Source organism: Mobula birostris, chromosome 22 (assembly GCF_030028105.1).
Source record: "Mobula birostris isolate sMobBir1 chromosome 22, sMobBir1.hap1, whole genome shotgun sequence".
Taxonomy (NCBI): Eukaryota; Metazoa; Chordata; class Chondrichthyes; order Myliobatiformes; family Myliobatidae; genus Mobula; species Mobula birostris.
Window position 1 is genome coordinate 6,580,419 of NC_092391.1, and position 24,353 is coordinate 6,604,771.

A 24,353-nucleotide genomic window follows, 5' to 3' on the forward strand; every position below is an offset into this window, starting at 1 on the left:
GTCTGCAGCTTTTTGCATCGAGATCAGACATTGTAAAAAAATAACCTGTATTTTTTTCCCTCTGTGATCAAGCCTTTGTACATCTTGATGCGAGCTATTTAAAAGGAGCGGGGTACCTTCCCCACTAAACAAAAAGTTGCAAGTGACGTGATTTTTTTTTATTTTCTTATTTTTTTTAAAGACCAGTCCTGTGGTCTGACCTCGCTTTTGTTTCTGTTGCTGAGAGAGAGAGCGAGAGAGATTTGGGCATATCCGCGTATAAATGCATGGCTTAAGTCTCCGGCTTATGGAAGTTCTGAGTTCGAAGTCTGAGCAAGACACGTGTAATTTCCGCCGCTCAGCGATGCTTTTCCACGGAATCTCGGGGGGTGAGATGCAGGGAGTTATAGAGGAGATGGAAAGACGGTCGAAGATGGAGCCAGCCAACAGTGCGGGGATAGAGATGGGGGAAAAAGAAACGGTAGGCACCACGGGTTTAACTATTCTAAGGACTGTGCTGGGATTGGGCAATTGTTATTTAAAACAAAATCGTTTTATGCACCCACGCCTAACGAAGTAAGTTATTTTTAAAATTATTTTTCTTACTATAATCTTTTTAACCGGATGCTAGAGCGACTGCGTTGAATCTGAGTATCACAGACTGGGTCCTGGTGGCGGGTGACTGATGTCTTCCGGAGTACCCATCAGATGGAAGACTTTAATCAAACGTTATCATTAATCAGATTTTTAAAGGAAGATGCCTGCGCTTGTGAAATCAAAACTTTGGGGAAAGGCAGACAATGTGTAGGACCCTGCCCACGAGCAGGTCGGATATGTTCCGCATGATAGACTGGGCTCTGCCGCTTGTGTTTAGTCTTAAAATTTCTCCCGGCAAACAACAAAAAAAATTAAGAAAAATTAGGGGCGACTCGATTTCGTTGTCTGAGCAACTTTATTTTCAAATTGAAAGAGACATGACCGCGCACGGATTAAACAGACGGTAAGAAATTGCTAACACGGGCGCAAAGGTTCGGCTGTTCTGGGAGAAGTCGCCTGGAATAAGTTGTGGAGCAAATGAATATAAGAGGGGATTGCTACAAAAATAAACCCCGCAAATATACCAATCGAATGACGTTAAAACGTTTACAATGATTTTCTCGAAAGGAACCGATGTTTTTTTTAAGATGGTGTTATTTCAAATCGCTGGCATTCAGTTCCAAAGTATTATCCTCAAAGAGATGTTTCAATGGGATTGCAAAATAACGGTAGGCCTGTGTTCATAAATAATAAAACTTGTCATATAAACAGGGACTTTAAACCTGACAGTTTTTGAAACAGAATGTGATTAATAGTTTGGCAAAGGATCAGTGATATGTGTTTGTGGAAATGAAGGCGCCCTTTTGTATTGAGCGAAATTGTTAGCAGGAATATTTGCATTAAAGTGGAGATGAGGTGTTTTAAACCGTGGTCGTGGTGGCGGATAGAAGCAGCAAAAAGATTCTGTGTGATGAGGCTGTTAGCCCGCAGTTACTTTGAAGGCTTGCAAGAATTCGTAAGATAACAGGACAAAAAGAGCCGCTTCAGCAGCGACCAAGTTCTTGTTAACCACGTAATTTAGTCGAAGTCAGGAATTAAACAGGACAGCATCTATAATAACCATAGTAGCGTGTATGTAATATATCAAAAGTACAACGCTGTAGTGCAATATTCAGATCAGAATCCGTGTTTGAAATATATATGGTGTGAGCTTTGCCCCGGCTGACAAGGTGTATATATATCTATCGCTATTTCTGGGGCGTGGTAGAGTGGACGCTGACGGGGTAATCGCTTCTGTTTTCCAGACTATGCCGTCTCTTAGCGGCGACCGGCCCGCTCTCTGCGCCGGCTGCGGGGGCAAGATCTCCGATCGCTACTACCTCCTCGCCGTGGACAAGCAGTGGCATATGCGCTGCCTGCAGTGCTGCGAGTGTAAGCTGGCCCTGGAGTCCGAGCTGACCTGCTTCGCCAAGGACGGCAGCATCTACTGCAAGGAAGATTATTACAGGTACTTTAAAACACAATGTTAAAATCTCAGCCAACACGCCAGTCCCAGCCTGCAGCGACACGGGGGCCAACGCACTGCAAGAGAGAAGACGCGAATTTCCACTTAATTAGTCGGGATGGTCAAACTTGGATTGATATAGCCATAATTAGCGTTGAACGTTATTGTCTGAATCACTGTGCGTCAGTTAAAGACTTTCTTTTTTTTTACACAAAGTACTTCGGAATAGATACCACACTCGGGCAGATGACATGAGAATGCCTTTTCCTTGATAAGCAAATGCTTTAATTCTATCAGATACTTAGATACTTTTTTGCTGTTGCCCTGTCAAAGGGCTAGAGGTTTAGTGTGAAAACAGTGAGATGATTATCTGTCTATGATCAAAAATGGAATATTAAATTCAAACAAGCAATTAAATTGTTTTTGCGATAGTCGAAGTTGTTTGAAACCAGTTACTGGAGGGACGGTGTATAAATAAAATCACATTAGCTCTTGTCACGCCGTAAGTAGACCACAATAGAAACAATAAAACGAGGCTTGTGTTAATACTCTAATTAAGTTTAATTGTGTTCTAACTGTGTTAAATAAAATTTAATACCAGCGACAGCAATTCTTGCAGTTAAATATAACGGAATGAATGACATCCAGCAGTTACGATAACCCGGCAGGGCACGGTGTGTTCCCACTGTATCCGGCGAAAGCGGTGTTTCTGCCACGAGTCATCGGGGTCTTGGCTGTGGAATTAATCCGAATCAGAATCAGGTTTATTATCACCGGCATATGTGGTGAAATTTGTTATTTTGCTGCAGCAGTACAGTGCAATACATAAAACAACAAATTTCACGACATATGCCTGTGATACTAATGCTAATTCTGATTTTGACTAAACGGACTTGTGAATTTGATATGGGGCAAATATAGGCCGTTCGGTACCGGAAAGATCTAGACTTTTTACCTTTTTGATATTGCTTTCAGCCAACCGTGTGGTTACTGGGCATGAACAAGCTCGGGAACTTTCACATAGGGGAGGTTACTACGAGTTAATCATGTTTATTTTTGTATTTTGGGAAGGCACATTTGCCGTGTTTTATTGCAAGGCCGCGAGACGGTGATTCTATCTCGCATTGATAGCGAGAGAGGAAAAAAAACCCTTTGCAAACCTTTGAAATGCTTACAACGACGGAAAAAATGATCCCTTAATCCGCATTCGGCGCGAATTAAGTGAAGGTTTAAAACAGGATTCTGCTAGTAATAAGATTCTGCAGCTCTACAGAACTGAGCTGGTTAGTGGAGATTTCACGCCTTCTCTCAACTTGGTCTGTAAGGTATTTCTGCAGAGCACTCTTATATTTACAAGGGACATTTAAATAGTTAATGTTTTAAATCATGCAGCGTCAAATTTATCCAACGATTTTCTAATTTAAGACCCGCAACACACTTTAAGGCAAACGGACCGAAATATAACACGAATATTTATTTCGGTTCGCGTGCTCCAGAGCAGGCGAAACATCAGCCAGTTACGCTCAGAGAAGCTATTTAACGGAGAAGTCATTTCCAAGTGGAATATGTGGGAACAAGTGCAGGGGACGCCAACGAATTATCATAATTTTTCGGATGGGAGGGGTTGCTAAAATGTGTGGGATATCTTGGAGTCTCAGGAATTGTTTTGCACATTATATTTCCAGCTGTTAAACTCCCTCACTCAGTTTGATGAACGAAGGCGGAAGGGTGGCGGTTTCAATGGAGCTCACCCATTAACCAGTGTCCAACACCAAGTTTTAAACCTTCAGTTTCAGGGAGGTGGGAATCCTTCCCGAAATAGCCCCCCTGCTGTAAAAACGAACCGTTTGCCCTTCTGCGTGGAACTGTGGCCATAAAAGGTATAATATTTCTAAAGTTAAGACAAATCTCATTCAATAGAAAAGGAGATGGACTTTGTCAGGCGCCGCTGCGAAGCTGGGGTTGACAATCTTTACAGCGGGGACGGGCAGTATTCTATAGGAGACCTGCAACTTCACGTCGGGTCCAACGAAGAGTGTGTAGGATTCTTAAAATGACATTTCAGGGAGATGGGACGTTTTGAAAGTAGGGTTTAGTCATTTTCTTGATATATTGTTGGAAATATGACCGGTACTGACAAACCCCCAAACTCTTAAGTCCTGGCCAAAACCAAAAACCCTTTCTACAAACCCCGACCGTTGCTGGAGGGGGGAATGTGCTTTAGTGCGTTGTTCGTGTGAATGCTTATGGTTAAGAGTAGAGGTGTGTGTGTGTGTGTGTGTGTGTTGGGGGTGAGCGAATTAAAGACAGAGTCTTAGAAACACAGCTGGTGCGTCTGTGAGATTGGGGTCTGTATCTGTGTATGTGTGCTGACAGTTGTGTGTATGTGGGTATTTGTGTAAGTGTCTATGTACGCGAGAGAGAAGGGAAAGTGTGAGAGAGATAAAGACAGACTTAGGAAAACTGTTAGTGATTGGTTTGGTGTGTGTGTGTGTGTGTGTGTGTGTATCTACCTGTATATGTGTGTATTCGTGTAAGTGTGTGTTTGTGCATGAGGGAGAGATATAGACAGAGTACGTCTGATTGATTGGTTTTGTGTGTATCTGTGTAAGTGTCTATGTTTATGAGTGCTGGTCTATCAGTGTGTGTACAGGTATATATATTCCAGTCTTTGTGTGTGTGTGTGTGTGTGTGTGTGTGTGTGTGTGTTGTATAGGTGTCTACCTGTCTGTGGTATACCTGTGGTTTGAGGCATACACTTTAGACAACAACACCTTGGTTCTTGATTTTAATGATGTTCCACACCATGGACGAAGCGTTAAACTAATTTAAGAACAATTGACATAAGACACCAACAGGTTTTATACATAACGTTTCCCTTCGCACTCCCCGCAGGAGATTCTCCGTACAAAGGTGCGCCAGATGTCACCTGGGGATCTCAGCGTCGGAGATGGTGATGAGAGCCAGGGATTTGGTCTATCATTTGAACTGTTTCATATGTACCACCTGCAACAAAATGCTGGCGACCGGAGATCACTTCGGCATGAAGGACAGTCTGGTGTACTGCAGGGTGCACTTCGAGACACTGATTCAGGGCGATTTTCAGGCGCACTTCAACCACGCGGACGTGGGCTCCAAGAGCGGCGGCACTCTGGGGTTACCCTTCTACAACGGCATGAACACAGTGCAGAAGGGTCGGCCTCGCAAGAGGAAGAGCCCGGGGCCCGGAGCTGACTTGGCGGCTTACAACGCAGGTAGGAACCTCGCACTACTCTGTCTGGGCTGGTTATAACAATTGGTGAGAATGTGAGCCAGATGGGAAAGCAGTGCCCACTTCTACAACAGAGAATGGAGGTAGACCCATGTCAGAATACCAATACTTTTGTCCCTGTGTTCGGTATACTCCATGGCAAGTGGTTGTAATTTCGAGGCACCCGTGGTTGGTAACTAAGTCCGAGACTTAGAAGTCGTAGAACATTAAAGCACAGAAACAGGCCATTCTGCCCGTCTAGTCCGCTCCAAACCATTATTCTGCCTAGTCACCTCGACCCGCACTCGGACCTTAGTCCTCCACTCCACATCTGTGTGGCTATCTAAAATCTTTCTTACAAGTTGAAATCGTACCCGCATTTACACTCCCGCTGGAAGCTCGCTCAACATTATCACCACCCTCTGAGAAGAAGTTTCCCCTCAGGTTCATCTTAAACATTTCATCTTTCACCGTGAACTCATGACCTCTGGTTCTAGTCTCACCTAACCTCAGTGGTAGAAGCCAATCTATACCCTTCATGATCACATACTGAGTGAGGTGGTACTGTTCAAGCACAGAAGAAAAATGCCCCAATATTGTAGTGGGGCAACAGCCTTTTCCTCTGGGGAAAGGGAATAGAAGAGATATGGTCCCACATCACCCCACCCCTTACCACGGCAGGCTGTTTTACCAAGAGGCGCCTAAGCTTCGGGTAAAGTTGCTTATGAGAAACAGGGTGCTGTCTGTAGTTCCTGGGAGCCGCTGGTCTCGACCCAGGATTCCCTCCCACGTGTGTGCGTGTGAGAGAGAGAGAGGGAGATCGTGTTTGTGTATTAAGTGTGTGTATGGTTGTAGTGTGTGTAGATGTGTGTATGTGTGTGAGAGAGAAAGAGGGGAGGAGAGTGTTTATGTGTGATTGTGTTTGTGTGTGTGTGTGTGTGTGTGTGTGTGTGTGTGTGTGTGTGTGTGTGTGTGTACGTGCATATGTTAGGGTTTTGTGCTTTCCAGCTTTCAGGAGCGACCTTTCACCTCCTGTTTACTGAGCTATTTTTACACGTCAATATTCTTAAAGAGACACTCTCTCAGTTCAGGCCCGACTCTCCAGTGACGTTCTGGGAACCGTCCTGAAGACAGTTTGCAAATTGTTTCAACCACTTTGCAAAACACATAGTAACTTCAGGACTCATACTGAGACAAAACGATGAGGGGGCGAGAGTGGAGGGGGAGGGACGTATTGATGAAGGAAGCAAACAACAGGAATTCTGCAGATGCTGGAAATTCAAGCAACGCATAAAAGTTGCTGGTCCTGACGAAGGGTCTCGGCCTGAAACGTCGACTGCACCTCTTCCTAGAGATGCTGCCTGACCTGCTGCGTTCACCAGCAACTTTTATGTGTGTTGATGAAGGAGGCGATTGATTTGGAAGACGGGTTCTGTGTGGGTGGTGTAGGGCGCACTGGGAGTGATGTGGGACGCGTTTTCCATCTCACTCCCTCTAGCTGCCTCTCATAGTCCATAAGAACTTAATATTTAGGGGAGAATTAAGCCATTCTGCTCATCGAATCTGCTTGGCCATTCGATTAGGGCTGAGTTACTATCCCTCTCTAGCCCATTCTCCTGCCTTCTCCCAGTAACTTTTGACGCCATGACAAATCAAGAACCTTTGAACCACCGCTTTAAGTATACCCGCTGACTTGGCCTCCACAGGCGGAAGAGTTTGAGGAGGATCACCTGGGTTCCCACCTGCCGGGAGTTCTTTTGATATTGGAGAGCAAAGTCAGCGGGAGTTCATTTGTCCCGTTCCCGGATAAAGTACAAAACAACCCCAAACCCCCAAACCCTGTCCAACTTTGTGGCGGGGGGGGGGGGTGCGCGGCGTTTTCTTCTGGTGAATAGGGATCAGGAGAGGTATAATGCCACATCAGCGCCACTCCGAACCACGGCAGACTATTTTAGCAAGACGCATCGAAACCTGAGGTTAAATTGTATGTAGGGAAATGTTAAATTGGTTTATTATTGTCACAAATACCGAGATACAGTCAGAGACTTTGTTCTGCGGTCCATCCGTTCAGTACAGCAGCGAGCGGATAGTTTCTCGATTAGTAAGAGCGTCAAAGGTTACGGGGAGATGACAGGAGAATGGGATTGAGAGGGATAATGGATTAGCCGCGAGTAAACGGCGGAGCAGACTTGATAGACCGAATGGCCTCATTCTGCTCCTAAGTCTTAAGGTGTTACCATGGAAACAATAACAACAATGCGGAATAAAATGTTAGATGCAGAGAAGGTGCAGTGCAGGTCGACAATAAGGTGCAAGACCGTGATGGGGTATATTGTGAGGTCAAGTGACTATCTTATCGAACTAAGGGAGCGTTTAATAGTCTAACATCAGCGGGGTTGAAGCTACTCTTCAGCCCACTTCTCGGGGGTTCTGTTAAAGGGAGTGGGAGGATCTCAAAAGAAGAAAACAAAACGAAATATCATAAATTGAAGAATTTGTTAAGTCAGGATTCACCTGCCCAAAGCCGAGGGGCACTCGGGATGGGAACGGAGCGAGTGTTTGACAGTGTCAGTTTTCGTGTTGTACTAGGTGCGTTTCACGGTTCAAACACGTGTGGCGTTCTGAGAACTGGTTAGAATCGGGTTTAAAAACAGGCATTTGGCGTGGAATTTGTTGTTTTGCGGCAGCAGCACGTTGCAAAACACAATAATAAAACTATAAATTACAGTAAGTACCCGGACGGACGTAAGTAAATAAGCAGAGCAAAAGGAGAAGTAGGCAGGTAGTGTACACGGGTTCAGTGTCCATTCAGGAATCTGACGGCAGAGGGCAAGATCTGTTCCTGAAACGCTGAGTGGGTGTCTTTAGGCTCCTGTCCCTCCTCCTTGATGGTAGCAATGAGAGGAGGTGATGGGGGTCCTTAATGATGGACTTTTTGAGACATCGCCTTTTGGAGATGGCCTGGATGCAGGGGTGGACAGTACCCGTGATGGAGCTGGCTGAGTTGACAACTTTCTGCAGCCTTTTCCGATCCCGTGCGCTGGCCCTGCGCACTGATGACGGTCAGTTCTGGCGGGAAGGACTGTCCGATCCTCTCTAAGGAGCTTTACAATGGGGAACATCAGCCCCTCTCAACCCGACTGGTATTCTCTGCCCCAGCAGTTAAATATACACGATGTCCGCCAGCAAGTTCCACAGCCTCGCTGATGCCTTAGCGTAGATTCCTAAAGCGAATTGTTGTTAGTAAATAATTGATTTTTTCTCTCTCTCTCTGTTTATGACCACAACATTGGAAACCATAGTGCTGATCCACATTTTAGCGCACACTTGAACACGTAGATCCGAAATCAAGACAGAATAAGGTCCAATTTCACGGAAACCTTTGCTGCGGTTGCATTAGAAGGCACCAATTTGCTTTCAGAGATTTCATGAGTTTACTGGAGACTTTTACCGCACCGTGCTTGGGCCTTTAGAGAGCTGGGAGGGGGTGGGGAGACTCTGAGGAGGGTTTGAGACAAGAATGGAGACTGACAAGTGGAAAACAGGTCAGAGATCCCGGGACTTTCTTTGCTAAGGGTTTCTCTTTTTGTACTTCCATTTACTGCTCTTCAGTGGGGTGGCGAGGGGAGGGGAGGGGGCGGGGGTTCATTTTTGGCGCCTTTCCGGGACAGAGCCAGTGTTTGTGGCCAGTAACATCAATGAGTGAAATGTTGTGGAACGAGGGTCTGGTTCGGTGCGGAACACCTGTGCAATATAACAAATCCCTCGAGGTTTCCCAACGAGCGCGGAGAAAACTTCACACCAAGCTTTTTTTTCCCCCCTGTAACATCTTCCCTAAATTCATGCCAAACAACTGCTTAAATTTCATTTTGAAGAAGGGCAATTAATTGATTCAAAATTGTGTAATGATTGATCAATAGTTACACGTTTCCCTCTGTAAGAGCTGTTGAACACTGCCGCTATTACTGAACACAGATCAGAACAATTGGAGAGGTTATCTATTTTAGATACCTGCATTTCTATTTCTTTAATTTTGAAAGTAGCCGTTATAGGGAATGATAATTTCCCCCTAACAACCTGCAAGCTGCGAAAACGATTAAATTTATTTGCATAAAGTGACGAATTTGCACATGTTCATATTCCTTCCCCGTTCGGCACCATTTAGCTTACAGCAGTAAGTAGCGGCTCTAGCAATCACATATGTAATCGACTGTTCCCCCGAGTCACTGTAACTCCCCAAATCCTCCCAGAGTTTAGAACGACGCCTGTTTTTTTTAAAAGTAAACATCTGTAGAGCCGCTCATTGTGTAGGAAACTGCACATTAACAGTTTAAAATCACACTCGTGAATTCCCATTATTTTACCCCGCAGTTTTATTGAGTCGAACCTTATTTTTCGACCAGAACTTTACCTATTTTGGACCTTGTAAGACCCAGGATCAACTTTATTCGCCATATACATTTGCTATGGTGTGTTGGCCAACAAAAACAACAACATACGATAATTATAAAGAATAAGGAATAAAGAATTATATGAAAACTTATAACGAATAACAAATAAAGTGCGGGTATGGAATAAAACGTATATAAATACATGCATGTATTTACAATGTAAACATCATTATAAAAAGTGGTTTAAAGTGTTTTACAGTACAGTGCAGTGACGGGGTAATAGATAGAGAGGTTCTGGGGGGTTAACTAGAACGATTCTTCTATTAAAATCCGATCAGCCTCGTGAAATTGCGGTTTTTCTTTCTCAGAACGCGGTTTTCTCCCGGACTCAGCGGAAATTTGTCAATATATTCATGTTTCACTCATTATATGAATTACTTCATCCACTAGCTTCAGTTATGCTAATTAAAGTCTATTGCCTACTAATTTACATATTCCAGTCACTAAACACCTTGTTGTTATACATAAAACGCGTACTACAATTCTCTCAAAGAAGAGTACCAGTTGTTTAATTTAACACCGCGCGAGAGGAGAGAGAGAAAAAAACCTATTTCCAACAAAAGGCTTTTAGGCAAAAGACAAAGAAAGGCGATTTGATATTTTCTTACTCGCCAGCACCTAGTTAAATTTGATGTTTACCACTTAGATTTTTTTCCCGCCCTTGGAAGTAATTATTAAAATCGCGAGCTTCCAGTGAGAGGGGGAACCCTCTGTTTTGACAGTCTCTTTAGGTCACTGGTTGGTGTCTGGCGCTGTAGTTTTTACATTTATTCCTCAAAGCCTCTGAATAGAGCTGACACTGGGTAGTCGGATTCAATTCAAGGAAATTAATTTGAAGTAGGTGATCCAGATGGAAATTTAAACGGCGATCATCCTGGAGGCTCTGAATTCTCTTAAAATTGGATTACATCAGAAAACCTGTTCAAATTGGAGGGTCTATGACCTGGACATGCGGTGTGAACATCGCCTTTAGACGGCAAATCGAGGTGGCGGGTAATACAGTACTTACAACAAGTCTTATAGATTAGCTTTTGTTGCAGGGTGGGCAGTCTGGGTAGCAAGAATTTCTACCATTTATTCGAAAATGGCAACAAACCGGGTTATACAGCTCCCTTTCCCGCGCAAGACTATATTCAACAAGTGTTCTGGGTTTAATTGGGAATGTGCAAAGGCTGTTGGTGTTATCTTTCCAGATATCATTTCAAAACGATTGCGGTAATTCAAGGTCATGAGTGGCGATCAGGAGCTGTTAACCCTTTGAACTTCTGTACATCGGAAGAATTCCCCTCCACCTCAGAAAACACCTTCCTCGCTGTTCCAATGCAGGCCTTAAACCTTAGCATCATTGTGCAGTGGACCACGTTTAATTTCACAACGCGTGTGATATAATTAGAGTTCTATAAACAGACATATCTAATGTGGGGAGAGGCGGGTGGTTTGAAGTGCAACCCTGATCGGTAGCTACGGGGTTATAATTTTGGGATTTTTATTTAGCCGGTAGTTTACAATTAATACGGAGACTTTAATTTCTTTCTTCATTAGTGTTGCTAGTGGAAGGTTAGTTACGTTTATGAAAGCGGACACGGATTCTAGACCACTATCTCCCCCTGGAGGCAATCGCAGGACCTGCAAACTATTCACTGGGCAGTTGATGGGGCAGGCCAGACAATCTTCCCCTAAAAAAAACACCGTTGAGAAAACCGGGATCCATTCCCCCTTGGTAGAGCGAGAGAAAAGGAAATCCTAACTTTTCAGCCTATGAGTAGGAAGGCTGAAATAAACTTTTGTTTTATTTATTTGTTTTATTTCATTAGACACAGGGTTGTGAATTTCTGGATTCAGAGGACATCCATTCCCCCTTGGTAGAGCGAGAGAAAAGGAAATCCTAACTTTTCAGCCTATGAGCAGGAAGGCTGAAATAAACTTTTGTTTTATTTATTTGTTTTATTTCATTAGACACAGGGTTGTGAATTTCTGGAATTCAGAGGACAGTGGCGGCCAGGTCATTGTGTATATTTAAAACGGATTAATCAGAACATCAAAGATTATGGGCAGAAGAGAGGAGAATGGGGTTGAGAGGGGTAATAAATCAGTCATGATGGAATAACAGAGCAGACAGGACGGGCCGAATGGCCTAATTCTGCTCCTTTGTCCTATAGCCTAATGGTCTTTCAGAAGTTAAGACTCCTAATGATTTTTGAAAACGTTTCCCAAACAGGGCTCTGTGTAAGAGGTGCCGAACTCAATTCGGAGTTGCAATCTTAAAAAAATAATTGTACAATGCAGATCTGAAGTTGTAGAAGAAAAATGGCTTCATGTTACAAGTCATTTCAACTCCCTTCCCCAATCCCACACTGACCTACTTGTCAGCAGTCTCCTCCACTGCCAGGGTGAGGCCGGATGCAAACTAGGGAAAAGCCAGGATCAGAATCAGGTTTAATATCATTGACATATGTTGAGAAATATATTGTTTTGCAGCAGCAGTGCATTGCAATACAAATAAAAATACATAAATTACAATAAGTATATATACTGTATATTAAAATTAAATTAAAGAAGTATTGCAAAAAAAAAGGAAAAAATAGTGAAGAAGTGTTCATGGGTTCATTGTCCATTCAGAAATCTGGTGGCGGAGGGGAAGAAGCTGTTCCTGAAGTGTTGAGTGTGTGCCTTCAGGCTCCTGTACCCCCTCCCTGATGGAAGCAATGAGAAGAGGGCTTGTCCTGGGTGATGGGCGTCCGTAATGATAGATCCACCTTGATTAGGCATTGAATTTCGAAGGTTTCCTCGATGCTGGGGAGGCTGGTGCCCATGATGGAGCTGGCTGAGTTTACAACTTTCTGCAGCTTTTCCCGATCCTGAGCAGTGGCCCCTCTGTACCAGACGGTGATGCAACCAGTTAGAATGCTCTCCACATTCTAACTGATTAATCTGCAACATGAACACTGAATCCTCTCATTTTGGGTATCCTGCTCCCTCTCTCTCCTTCTGATCCACTCATTTCCCTTAACGCATCTCCTTTCCCAATGTTCCAACAACATTTATTATCAAAGTTATCATATACAATCTTGAAATTCACTTCTTGTGGGCATTTACAGAAAAAATGCAATAGAATTTATGAAAAACTATATATAAACAGACAAAGACTGACACACAACCAATGTGCAAAATAAGACAAACTGTGCAAGTACAAGATAAATACTACTGAGATCTTAGCAGGTCAGGCAGCATCTATTGAAAGGAATAAAGAGTTGCCATTTTTGCCGGAGACCCTTCATCAGGTCCTGATGAAGGATCTTGGGCTGGAACATTGATTCCTTGTTTCTTCCCATCGATGTTGACTGACCTGCTGAGTTCCTCCAGCACACTATTGTGTGCTCCTCTGGATTTCCAACGTCTGCGGAATCGCTTGTGTTTATAACACTGAGAACATGATTTGTAAAGAGTGCTTGAAAGCGAGTCTGTAGGTCGTGCAATCAGTTCAGATTTGTGGTGAGTGGAGTTATCTCTGCCGGTTCAGGAGCCTGATGGTTGGAGAGTAACAACTGTTCCTGAACCTGGTGATGTGGGAACCCAGTGAACCTGAGGTGTCCGCCAACAACTGCTGGCATCGTTTTAAGGTGATTGGAGGAAAGTGTAAGGGGGATGTGATGGGAAAGTTTTTTACATAGAGTGGTGGGTACATGGAACACCCTGCCAGGGTGGAGGCAGATACATTAGGGACATTTAAGAAACTCTTAGATAGGCTCATAGATGACAGAAAAATGGAGGGCTATGTAGAAGAGAAGGGTTAGATTGATCTTAGATTCGGTTAAATGGTCAGCATAAAATCCTGGGTCAAAGGGCCTGTACTGTGCTGTAATGTTCAATGTGCTGTGTTTAAGATTCCACACAGAAGAATAACATTTTTCAATATATTGGTTGGTACTGGGGCAAGATACGATGGCAAGAAACATTTAGGAATTATTCCAGCTTCTCCAATGGGCTTCATGAGCAAGAGGATCTGACTAAGGCAGGAAACCCAGGATATCAGGAGCATTGATGGAGATGGTTTTATTGCTTGGTTCCCTTTGATTTAAAAACATTTTAGGATTAATTGACAAAGGAACATAACCAGGCACAGAAATTATAAAATTAATGAGAACCAGGTTCATTATTACTGACATATATTGTAAAATCTGTTGTTTTGCGGCAGCAGTATAGTGCAATGCATAAAATATATTATAATTACAATAAGAATATCAATTTTTTTTACACAAAGTGGAATGCACTGCCGGGGTGGTGACAGAGGCAAATACATTAGGAGCATTTAAGAAAATCTTAGATAAGCACATGGGTGATAGAAAACTGGAGGCTGTGTGTGAAGGAAGGGAAGAATTGATCTTGTATGAGGTTAAAATGTTGGCACAACATTGTGGGCTGAAAGGCCTGTACTGTGTTGTAATGTTCTATACATTGGATTTTAAAATAAAACTGTGAGATTGTGGGTGAAAAGTATTAATTTTAATCTGGAAATTTGTGAAATTCAAACCAAATAAACACCTTTTCAGGATAGGAGGAGAGACAAACCTTTTTGGAGATGAATTGTCTACAGAAGTTTTGATTATCTCTGGGAAATAAAAGATAACAGATTAGATCACTTCTGGGACAGTTAAGCTGAAAGACATTGGATACAAGGGACATTATAGATGCCATCTTATGAAACATCTTATGAAACAAGCTGCTGGAGGTGTTCAATGGGGCAAGTGGCATCTGTGGGAGGAAAGGAATTGTTGACATCAGAATCGGTTAATATCACTAGCATATGTCATACAATTTGTTGGTTTGTGGCAGCAATACATTACAATTCATAATAAAAAACTATCAATGACAGTAAGAAATATATATATATATATATATATATATATATAGATTAAATAAGTAGTGTGAAAAGAGAGGACTAAGAATAGCAAGGTCGTCTTCATGGGTTCAATTTCCATTCAGAGATCTGATCACAGAGGGGAAGAAACTGTTCCTAAAAATGATGAGTGGTTGTCTTCAGGCTCCTGTACCGTCTCCTTGATGATAGCAACGAGAAGAGGACATGTCTTGGGTAATGGGAGTCCTTAATAATGGATGCCGCCTTGTTGAGGCATCTCCTTGTGATGATGTCCTCAATGCTGGGAGGCCACTGCCCATGATGTCGCTGGCTGAGTTTGTAACTTTCTGCAGCTTTTACTGATCCTGTGCTGTAGTTAACACCCTGGATCTGTCCAGATGAAAAGTTTCAACCTGAAATGTCAACATTTCTTTTCCCCCTACACATGCTGTTCAAAGTCAAAGTAAATTTATTATCAAAGTACTTACATGTCACCATAATGCCCCTTTATTTTCTTGTAGGCATTTACAGGAAAATAAAGAAATACAATAGTGTTTTTGAAAAACTACATAAAAAAGACTAAAAAAACAACCAATGTGCAAAAGAAGATAATTGTGCAAAAAAAAGTCCTGAGAATGTGAGTTGTAAAAAGTCCTTGAAAGTGAGTCACACACATCAAAGTTGCTGGTGAACGCAGCAGGCCAGGCAGCATCTCTAGGAAGACGTACAGTCGATGTTTCGGGCCGAGACCCTTTGTCAGGACTAACTGAAGGAAGAACTAGTAAGAGATTTGGAAGTAGGAGGGGGAGGGGGAGATCCAAAATGATAGGAGAAGACAGGAGGGGGAAGGATGGAGCCAAGAGCTGGACGGGTGATAGGCAAAAGGGATATGAGAGGATCAAGGGACAGGAGGCCCAGGGAGAAAGACAAGGGGGGAGGCACCCAGAGGATGGGCAAGGGGTATAGTCAGAGGGACAGAGGGAGAAAAAGGAGAGTGAGAGAAAGAATGTGTGTATAAAAATAAACAACAGATGGGGTACGAGGGGGAGGTGGGGCATTAGCAGAAGTTAGAGAAGTCAATGTGAAGGTGAGTCCATAGGTTGTGGTAACATTTCAAACGTGGGGCAAGTAAAGTTGAGTGAAGTTATCCCCTTTGGTTCAAGAGCCTTGTGGTTGATAACTGTTCCTGAAGCTGGTGGTGTGAGTCCTGAGGGCTGCAAGGAGAAGAGAGCATGGCCTGGATGGTGGTGGTTCTTATGATGGATGCTGCTTTTTAGTGGCAGTGCTCCTTGTAGATGTGCTCAATGGTGGACTGGGCTGTATCCATCTATTTCTCAACCCACTGATTCTCAATACGCACAATAAATCTATAGATTTATTCAGTATGCCCACAAGAAAATGAATCTCAGGGTTGTGTATGGTGGCATATATGTACTTTGATATTGATATACTTTGAACTTTGATTTCCTTCAGCAGATTGTCTGTTGACCCAGATCCCAGTCTCTGCAGTCTCTTGTTGTGTCTTATCTTATTAAGATCATTGCTGAAAACTTCAGTGACCCGGATCCAATCCTGCCCTCCGGTGCTGTCAGTGTGGAGTTTGCACGTTCTCCCAGTGACTGCGTGGGTTCAGACCATGAGACATATGAGCAGAATTAGGCCATTTAGCCCATCGATTCTGCTCCATCATGGTTGACTTATTATCCCTCTCAACCCCATTCTTCAGCCTTCTCCCTGTAACCGTTGACACCCTTACTAATCAAGAATCTATCAACCTCCGCTTTAAATGTACCCAATGACTTGTCCTGCACAGTTGTCTGTGACAATGAATTCCACAGATCCACCACCCTCTGGCTAAAGAAATTCTTCCTCATCTCTGTGCTAAATTGATGCCCCTCTGTTAAGACTCACCCACTCTATCTAGGCTTGACAATATTTAATAGGTTTCAGTGAGATTTCCTCTCCCCAATTCTTTTAAACAGAGCCATCAAACGCACCTGATATGTTAACACTTTCATTTCCTGGATCACTCATGTGAACCACCTCAGGTTTTCCCCAGGTGCCTTAGTTTCTTCCGACTTCCCAACAATGTGCAGATATGTTGGTTGATTGGTCACTATGAGTTCAAAGTTCAAAGTTCAATGTAAATTTATTATCAATGTAGATATATGTTACCATATACAACTTGGAGATTCATTTTCTTGAAGAGAATAACAACCATAACAGTATCTATCAAAGACAGCACCAACTCGGGTGTTCAACCAGTGTGGAAAAGACAACAATCTGTGCAAATACAAAAAAGGAATAATAATGATAAATTAATAAGTAATAAATATCGAGAACGTGAGATGATGGGAACTTGAAAGTGAGTCCATAGGTTGTGGGAACATTTCAGTGATGGGACAAGTGAATTTGAGTGAAATTATCCCCTTTGGTTCAAAAGCCTGATGGTTGAGGGGTAATAACTGTTCCTGAACCTGGTGTTGCGTGTCCCTGCGTGTACCTTCGTCCTGATGACAGCAGGGAGAAAAGAGCATGGCCTGGGTAACACACACAAAACGCTGGAGGAATTTAGCAAGTTCGGCAGCATTTATGGAGAAGAATAAACATTCGACATTTCAGGCCAAGACCTTTATTCAGAACTGAAAAGGAAGGGGGAGGAAATCAGAGTAAGATGGTGGGGAAGGGTGAGGAGTGTGTGCTAGAAGGCAATAGGTGAGACCAGGTTTGGGGGGAAGGTTGGCGGATGGGAGAGGAGGGATGAAGTAAGAAGCTGGGAGGTAATAGGTGGAAGAAGTGAAGGATTGAAGAAGAAATCTGAAATGAGAGGAGAGTGGACCATGGGAGAAAGGGAAGGAGGAAGGGAACCAGAGAGAGGTGATAGGCTGGTGAGAAGAAGAGACGAGGTGAGAGGGGAACCAAAATGAGGAATGAAAAAGAGAGAAGGGGTGTGTTGTGTATTTAATATTTCAGTAATATATGGGTGGTATTGTTAATATATTATTTGATAAAGCATTCTTTATTTGTTTGCATAATTCATTATAGTTTATATGTAAGAAGTACGTGAATGGCATACGTCATTATGTCACCACATCATATGTGTGCACCTCACTGAAGTAAAACAAAATAGACGCGTTTCCCCTTTCTCCCACGTTTTACTCCTGATCATTTCCTGGAGTTACAAAACATAATGGGGTGGGGCGGGGGGAGAAATCACCGGAAGTTGGAGAAATCGATGTTCATGCCTTCAGGTTGGAGGCTACGCTTTGTGGAGTATGAGATGTTGCTCCTCCAACTCACTTATCAACTCTTTGTCCATAGCTTTGCTCGTGTTGATGATTCAAGTACTCAGGCAATGCGTTTCCCATTCCGTCAACCTTCTTCATTTCCCCTTAAAACCTCTTACCCCTTCTTTGCTGTGTAGTTGAAGATATATCTGCTCTAGAAAAAGGTTTCCCATTATCTATTTTATCTGTTCCCTTGATAGTTCTGTTTATCAGATGCCCCTCAGCATCTCCCACTCAATGGAAAACAAAGCTTACTTTTCCAGTCCCTTTCTAGAGGTATGCCTGCAACATTGGTTGAATTCCCACCACTGTTTGTACATTCTCCCTTGGACTGCTTGAGTTTCCTCTTGAGAGTTCTGGTTTCCTCCCACATTCCAAAGACGTATGGGTTAGTAGGTTAGTTGGGGGACACTGGCTAGTTGGGCCTGTTACTGTGCTGTCTTCCTCTTAAGGCCATCAAACCTACTGAGGCGGAGGCCGCCAACAGCAGCTGATCAGAGCCCTTTGTCCTGGGCCGAGGGAAGGTTGATCAGTCCTGTGGCTTCCACTTTCACTACACAACTTCATACGTCTTCTGGGCGAAGATCCTTCCTTTCCCGGGGATTGAGGGCTTTGGAACTTTGTTTGGTGTTTCCGTAGCTCTGGGTTTTTACAGGATGGGATTGCCAGCCCCATGTCCAACCCTCACAGCCGGGCTCGGGACTGTAGGGTTGTTAATGCGCTGTATCTCTAGATAAAAAATTTTAAAAATGCCCTCCCGCTGATACTCCACACACCCGCTTACGTTTGCTCAGATGACTCCTGGACCCTTGACCTCACGATTTACCTCAATGTGGTCTTGAACTTCACCGTCTGCCAGCACTGCTCTTTCCCTGTAACACACTGCTATTATTTTACCTTGATGTACTGTTGTAATGAATGGATCTATATGGAATATGTACAAGGGAGTTTTTTAAAGATTAGGTTTATTTGTCACACATGCATCAAAGCATACGGTGAAATGAGTCGTTTGCTTCAATGATCAGCGCAGTCGGAGGATGTGCTGGGGGCAGCCTGCAAACGTCACCACCAGCATAACATGCCAACATCTTACTAACCCTAACCCTACGTCTTTGGACTGTGGGAGGAAAGCAGAGCACCCGGAGGAAACCCATGGGAGAACGTACAATCTCCTGTGGCGCGAATTGAACCTGGGCCGCTGCTGCTGTGATTGTGTTATGCTAACTGCTACTTTGCTGACCATTTTTTTCACTGTACCTCGGTACACGTGACAAAAATAAACCAATTTGCTAGTGAGTTCGGCCCAGTCAGACCATGCTGGCCACGGTGCCCAAACAGCTAGTCCCTATCTCCTGGGTTCAGGCCACACTCCTGTCCAAATGCTTGTTAGATGATGTTATTGTAACTGCCTTGATCGCTTCCTCTGGCAGCTTGTTCCATTTACTCTCCATCCTCTGGGTGCAAAAGTTGCCACTCAGGTCCCATTTAAGTCTTTCCCCCTCACCCTAAACATATGTCCCCTGGTTTTGAACTCCCCTGTCTTAAGACCATAAGAGCATAAGACGTACGATCACTCCTGTCAGAGTCACCTTATGTAGAGACTCTCCTGTGCCTAGCATCACCTTATGGACATACAATCAAGCTATGTATATAAGCTATCTTATTTATTGTGTTTTTTGCACTGCATCAGATCTGGAGTAATAATTATTTTGTTGTCCTTTACACTTGCATACTGGAAATGACATTAAACAATCTTAACTCTTGAATCTAGAATCTATCAACCTCTGCTTTAAATATACCCAATGACTTGGCCTCCACAGACGTCTGTGACAAAGAATGGATCTTGGAGTAAAGACTGTCACTGTCCACCTTGACTGTTAAAATTGTAAACATTTCTATAACCTTGCTCCTCACTCTCCTACGTTCCAGGTAATAAACACCTATACTGGCCAGCACAGTGTTCCGATACTGTACTGTTCTATGTTCCATTTCCTGCTGACTCTCAGCAAATACCGATATACCAACAGCAAAATGATTGATTCTTTTCTGTTCCCAAATGCTACCCACGTGGCCTCATTTGACGAATCTTTCAGAAAATCCTTCCTTTTTACTGCAGCGATCATTAAAAGTGCAAAGGCATCTCCTCTTTTACCTCGCAGTGTCAGACCTGATGCTTCTGTACCCTGTTTGTTGAGTGGCTGATCGTGCTCTTCCTTAAACCATGTCTCTGTAACGTAGAAGGGGAGGTTCAGAAGCCATCAGAGTTGGATCGTCTTGAGCAGCGACACTCAGAATCAGGTTATGTTGTGAAATTTGTTTTGTAGCAACAGTATGCTGCAACACATCAAAATTACAGGAAATAAATGGACTGTGCAAAAGAGGAATAACGAAGTAGTGTTTCTGGGTTGATGGACCGTTCAGAAATCTGACGGTGGTGGGAAAGAAGCTGATCCTCAAACACTGAGTGTGGATCCTCTGGCTCCTGTGCCTCGTCCCGATGGCTGTACTAAGAAGAGGGCATGTCCTGGATGGTGAGGGTGCTTACAAGTAGATGCTGCCTTCTTTAATTAAAATGTGCTGAGTGTTCAGAATCAGAATTAGGTTTATTATCACTGGCATATGTCGCAAAATTTGTTATTTTGTGGCAGCGGTACTGTGTAAGGCATAAAAAAACTACCACAAATTACAATAATACATAAATAAATACGTGTAAAAGAGGAATAGTGAGGTCATGTTTATGGACCGTTCAGAAATCTGATGGCGGAGGGGAAGAAGCTGTTCTTAAGATGTTGAGTGCATGTCCTCAGGCACCTGTATCTCCTCCCTGATGGCAGCAATGAGAAGAGGGCAGGTCCTGGACAGTGAAGGCCCTTAATAATGGATCCTAGGCATTGGCACCTCCATACTAGATGGTGATGCAACCAGTCAGAATGTAATTTATGGTATATTTGTAGAAATTTGCTTGAGATTATGGTGGCTTACCAAATCTCCTCAAACTCCTAATGAAGTAGGCATGCCTTCTTCGTGATTGCATCAATGTGTTTGGCCCAGGATAGATTTTCTGCGATGTTGACACCCTGCAAGGAGGACTGTTGTGTGTTCTCCTGACTTCCCCTTCCTGCAAGTCTGGTGTGTGTTCAACTGCAGTGGAGTGCTGGAAAATGTACCGTGAGGCATCTCAGATATTGCCTTACGTCAGAGCGGCACAGGAATTAAAAACTTTGGGAGGCTGCAGCTGCCCTTGTTGTGAGCTGGGAGCGCAGTCCTGTCTTATGTGTGGGGGTCCTCCATCCCACTGGTCCAAAACCTGTTTGTCCATGTCACAACCGCAGAATCCGTGCGCTCTCACAGGCGGGCAGCTCAAGGAAGATGACAATCACACCCGTGAGAACACTCATGTTCCAGCCAAATAGAGTTTCTTCGTAACTGTATTCCACTCTTGTCCTTTTGTTTCAGTCCTGTCAAATCTTGATTCAATCACAGCGACAACAATGCTTACCTTGGTCTACATTTCGGGAAAGATCAGAGGTTTAGATAGAGTGGTATGAATTTAGTTCCAGGTTACTATTTTTAAGCCACAGTGACATGTTAGTTTGAGAGTTTTTGATAGTAGCCAGTTGGCTGAGCATTTATTATTATCTTTATCTTATTGTGATTTTTTCTGCTGCATCGGGTCCAGATTAACAATTATTTCATTCTCCTTTACACTTTTGTATTGGAAATGACATCAAACCATTTAGAAGCTATCAACCTCCATTTTAAGTATACCCAATGACTTGGCCTCCACATTGTGGACATCTGTGACAATGAATGGCTCAGCGTCCACCTTGACTGTGCCTGTTAAAATTGTAAACATTTCTATAACCTTGCTCCTCACTCTCCTACGTTCCAGATAATAAACACCCATACTGGCCGGCGCAGTATTCGGATACTGTACTGTTCTATGTTCTATTTCCTGCTGATCCTCAGCAAATACCGATATACCAACAGCCAAATGATTGATTCTTTTCTGTTCCCAGATGCTACCCACGTGGCCTCTTTTAACAAATCTTTCAGAAAATCCTTTCTTTTCACTGCAGTGATCATTAAGATTGCCAAGGCACCTCCATAGACGCTGTTAAAGGAACGATGTAAACTTAGTTCTAGGCTACTGCTTTGGAACTGCAGTGACGGCGTTAGTTTTTAGTTAGTTTGAGAGTTTTTAGTAAGCAGCCTTGTTGGCCTAATGTTTACTATTTTCCTTTGACCTGTACAGTTCTTATTAAACCTCTGAGAACTGTTAACCGTGTCTGTGTCTCTCTGCTCTGCACTTGGGCCTTCACTGGACTCCCATCAGCCCACTGTGCGAGACGAGCTTCCCGGGCCAGTACAGCAAAACGTTTCAACATTTATCTGCAAACAAACACATTCATGGATTACAATGGCCAATCAGTTATCAAGAATCTGATCAGGGTAGCATAGTGGTGAGTGTAAAGTTTTACAGTGAAAGCAATTCGGAACCAATTCATGGTTTCACCGTGAATCAATCTATCCCAAGCCCAACATATTAATCAATCACAAAGAAGGCTTGATAGCAGCTATATTTCCTCACGAGTTTGAGAAGACTTGGTATGACACCAAATGCTGTAGCAAATTTCTACAGCTATACTGTGGAGAGCATTCTGACAGGTCGCATCACTTGTCAGGTATGGGTGGGGGTGACTGCACAGGATCGGAAAAAGCTGCAGAAATCTACATGCTTAGCCAGCTTTATCATGGGCACTGGCCTCCCCAGCTTCGAGGATATCTTCACAAGGCAATGTCTCAAAAAGGTGGCATCCATCATTAAGGACCCCCATCACCCAGGGCATGCCCTTTTCTCATTGCTACCATCAGGGAGGAGACTCAGGAGCCTGAAGGCACACACTCAACATTTCAGAAACAGCTTCTTCCCCTCTGCCAGCAGATTTCCAAATGGACAACGAACTCATTAACACTTCATCAGTATTTTTTTTCTCTCTTTTTACACTGCTCGTTTAATTTAATTTTTAAAAATATATTTCTCATTGTAATTTATGGACTTTATTATCGTGTAATTTATAGACTTTATTATTGTGTATTGTGCTACTGCAAAACAACAAATTTCACAGCATGTACTAGACACGTATCAGATTCTGATTCTGATTCTGACTGCTTGGGTTTCCTCTGGGTGCCCTGGTTTCCTCCCACATTCCAAAGACGTACGGGTTGGCATTAGTAAGCTGTGGACATGCTATGTTGGAGCCGCAAGCATGGAAACACTTGCCTCTAACGGTGTTGGCCGTTGACACTAGTAATAGCTTTCACTGTAGGTTTCGATGTGCATGTGTCAAATAAAGCTAATCTTTATCTTTAGATGTCATCTGCAGGGAACAGGAGTGTCAAAGCAGATCTGGAGAAGCGAGAGAGAGGGTTGTTTTGGGATAAACAATTGGGGAGAAAGGGGCTTTTGGGGGAAGAAGCGTTGCCTGTGGGTGGTGGAGAGAGAGAGGGCTATGAGGTGAGTGAGGGAGAAAGGGAACTGATGGGTTTACTAACGAGAGATAATCGGAACTGCTGACAAAATTGTCAAATGATTGCGCCTTTTTGTTGGATTGTCACGCTGGTTTTCGAGAGACTGAAGTGAAGATCTGACAGACACAGTTAGAGAATTGTATGGGTGACTTTAGACAGGGGAGAGGGATCACCCACATCCCAGGGAAGTATTCTGGAGGCTCCAACATGGTACTCTTTGTCAATTCCAGGGACAAATCTGAGGCCTAGACTATACCACTGAGCCCGTTTGTCTAGAATATTCTACTGTTAAAAGGACTCACGCTTTAACAATTTTGAACTTTTCAATGGAAAGGTATATCTCACTGTTATAAGACTATTGAAAGGTCCCCCAGGACTCTTGACCTCACAATCTACAGTACTGTGCAAGAAGTCTTAGGCACATATACACTAAATATATATGTATATATATGTATGTATGTATGTATATATATCTTGGGTGCCTAAAGATTTGTCAATGTGGAGCGGAGAGTGAGTCTGTAACTATGGTGGGAGCATAGGATATTGGAAATGGTGAGAGTTGAGCACCTCGGAGGGGGTGGTGTGGGTCAGCTAGTGGAGAATAAGTGGTGGGGTTGGCGTGGGTGTGGACACACACAGCCATGAGGCACCAGGCAAGGTTATTTGATTCCAAATAACTGGTTTATCGATCATTCCAGAATGGCTTTCTGGTGCTTCCCGCTCCCTCCCCTCTCCCTTCACCTTTTCCCAACTTTGATTCCTGTCTCCGTGCCCCCTTCCCACTCTCAGTCGACAAGAGAGACCCATATTGGAATTAGGTTTATCATCACTCATGTATGTCATGAATTTTTTTTATGGCAGCAGTACAGTGCAATACATAAAATTACTACAGTACTGTGCAAAAGTCTTACGCATCCCAGCTATATGTATGTACCTCAGACTTTTGCACAATGAT

The 24,353-nt window shown here is 43.4% G+C and overlaps 1 protein-coding gene across 2 annotated transcripts in view; it reads left to right on the forward strand.

The window, feature by feature from the left end:
• Window positions 1-328: 328 nt before the first annotated feature.
• Window positions 329-24,353, forward strand: part of LOC140186050 (LIM/homeobox protein Lhx2-like) — a 55,966-nt gene continuing 31,941 nt past the window's right edge. Inside the window, exons 1-4 of one of the 2 annotated variants that reach the window (XM_072239882.1) lie at window positions 329-460; window positions 1,821-2,023; window positions 4,916-5,270; window positions 10,771-10,775. In XM_072239882.1, the coding sequence (XP_072095983.1) occupies window positions 344-460; window positions 1,821-2,023; window positions 4,916-5,270; window positions 10,771-10,775 (680 nt within the window). In that variant the 5' untranslated portion in view covers window positions 329-343. Of the gene's footprint in view, window positions 461-1,820; window positions 2,024-4,915; window positions 5,275-10,770; window positions 10,776-24,353 lie in introns of both variants that reach the window. The other variant, XM_072239881.1, reaches the window with a different exon arrangement.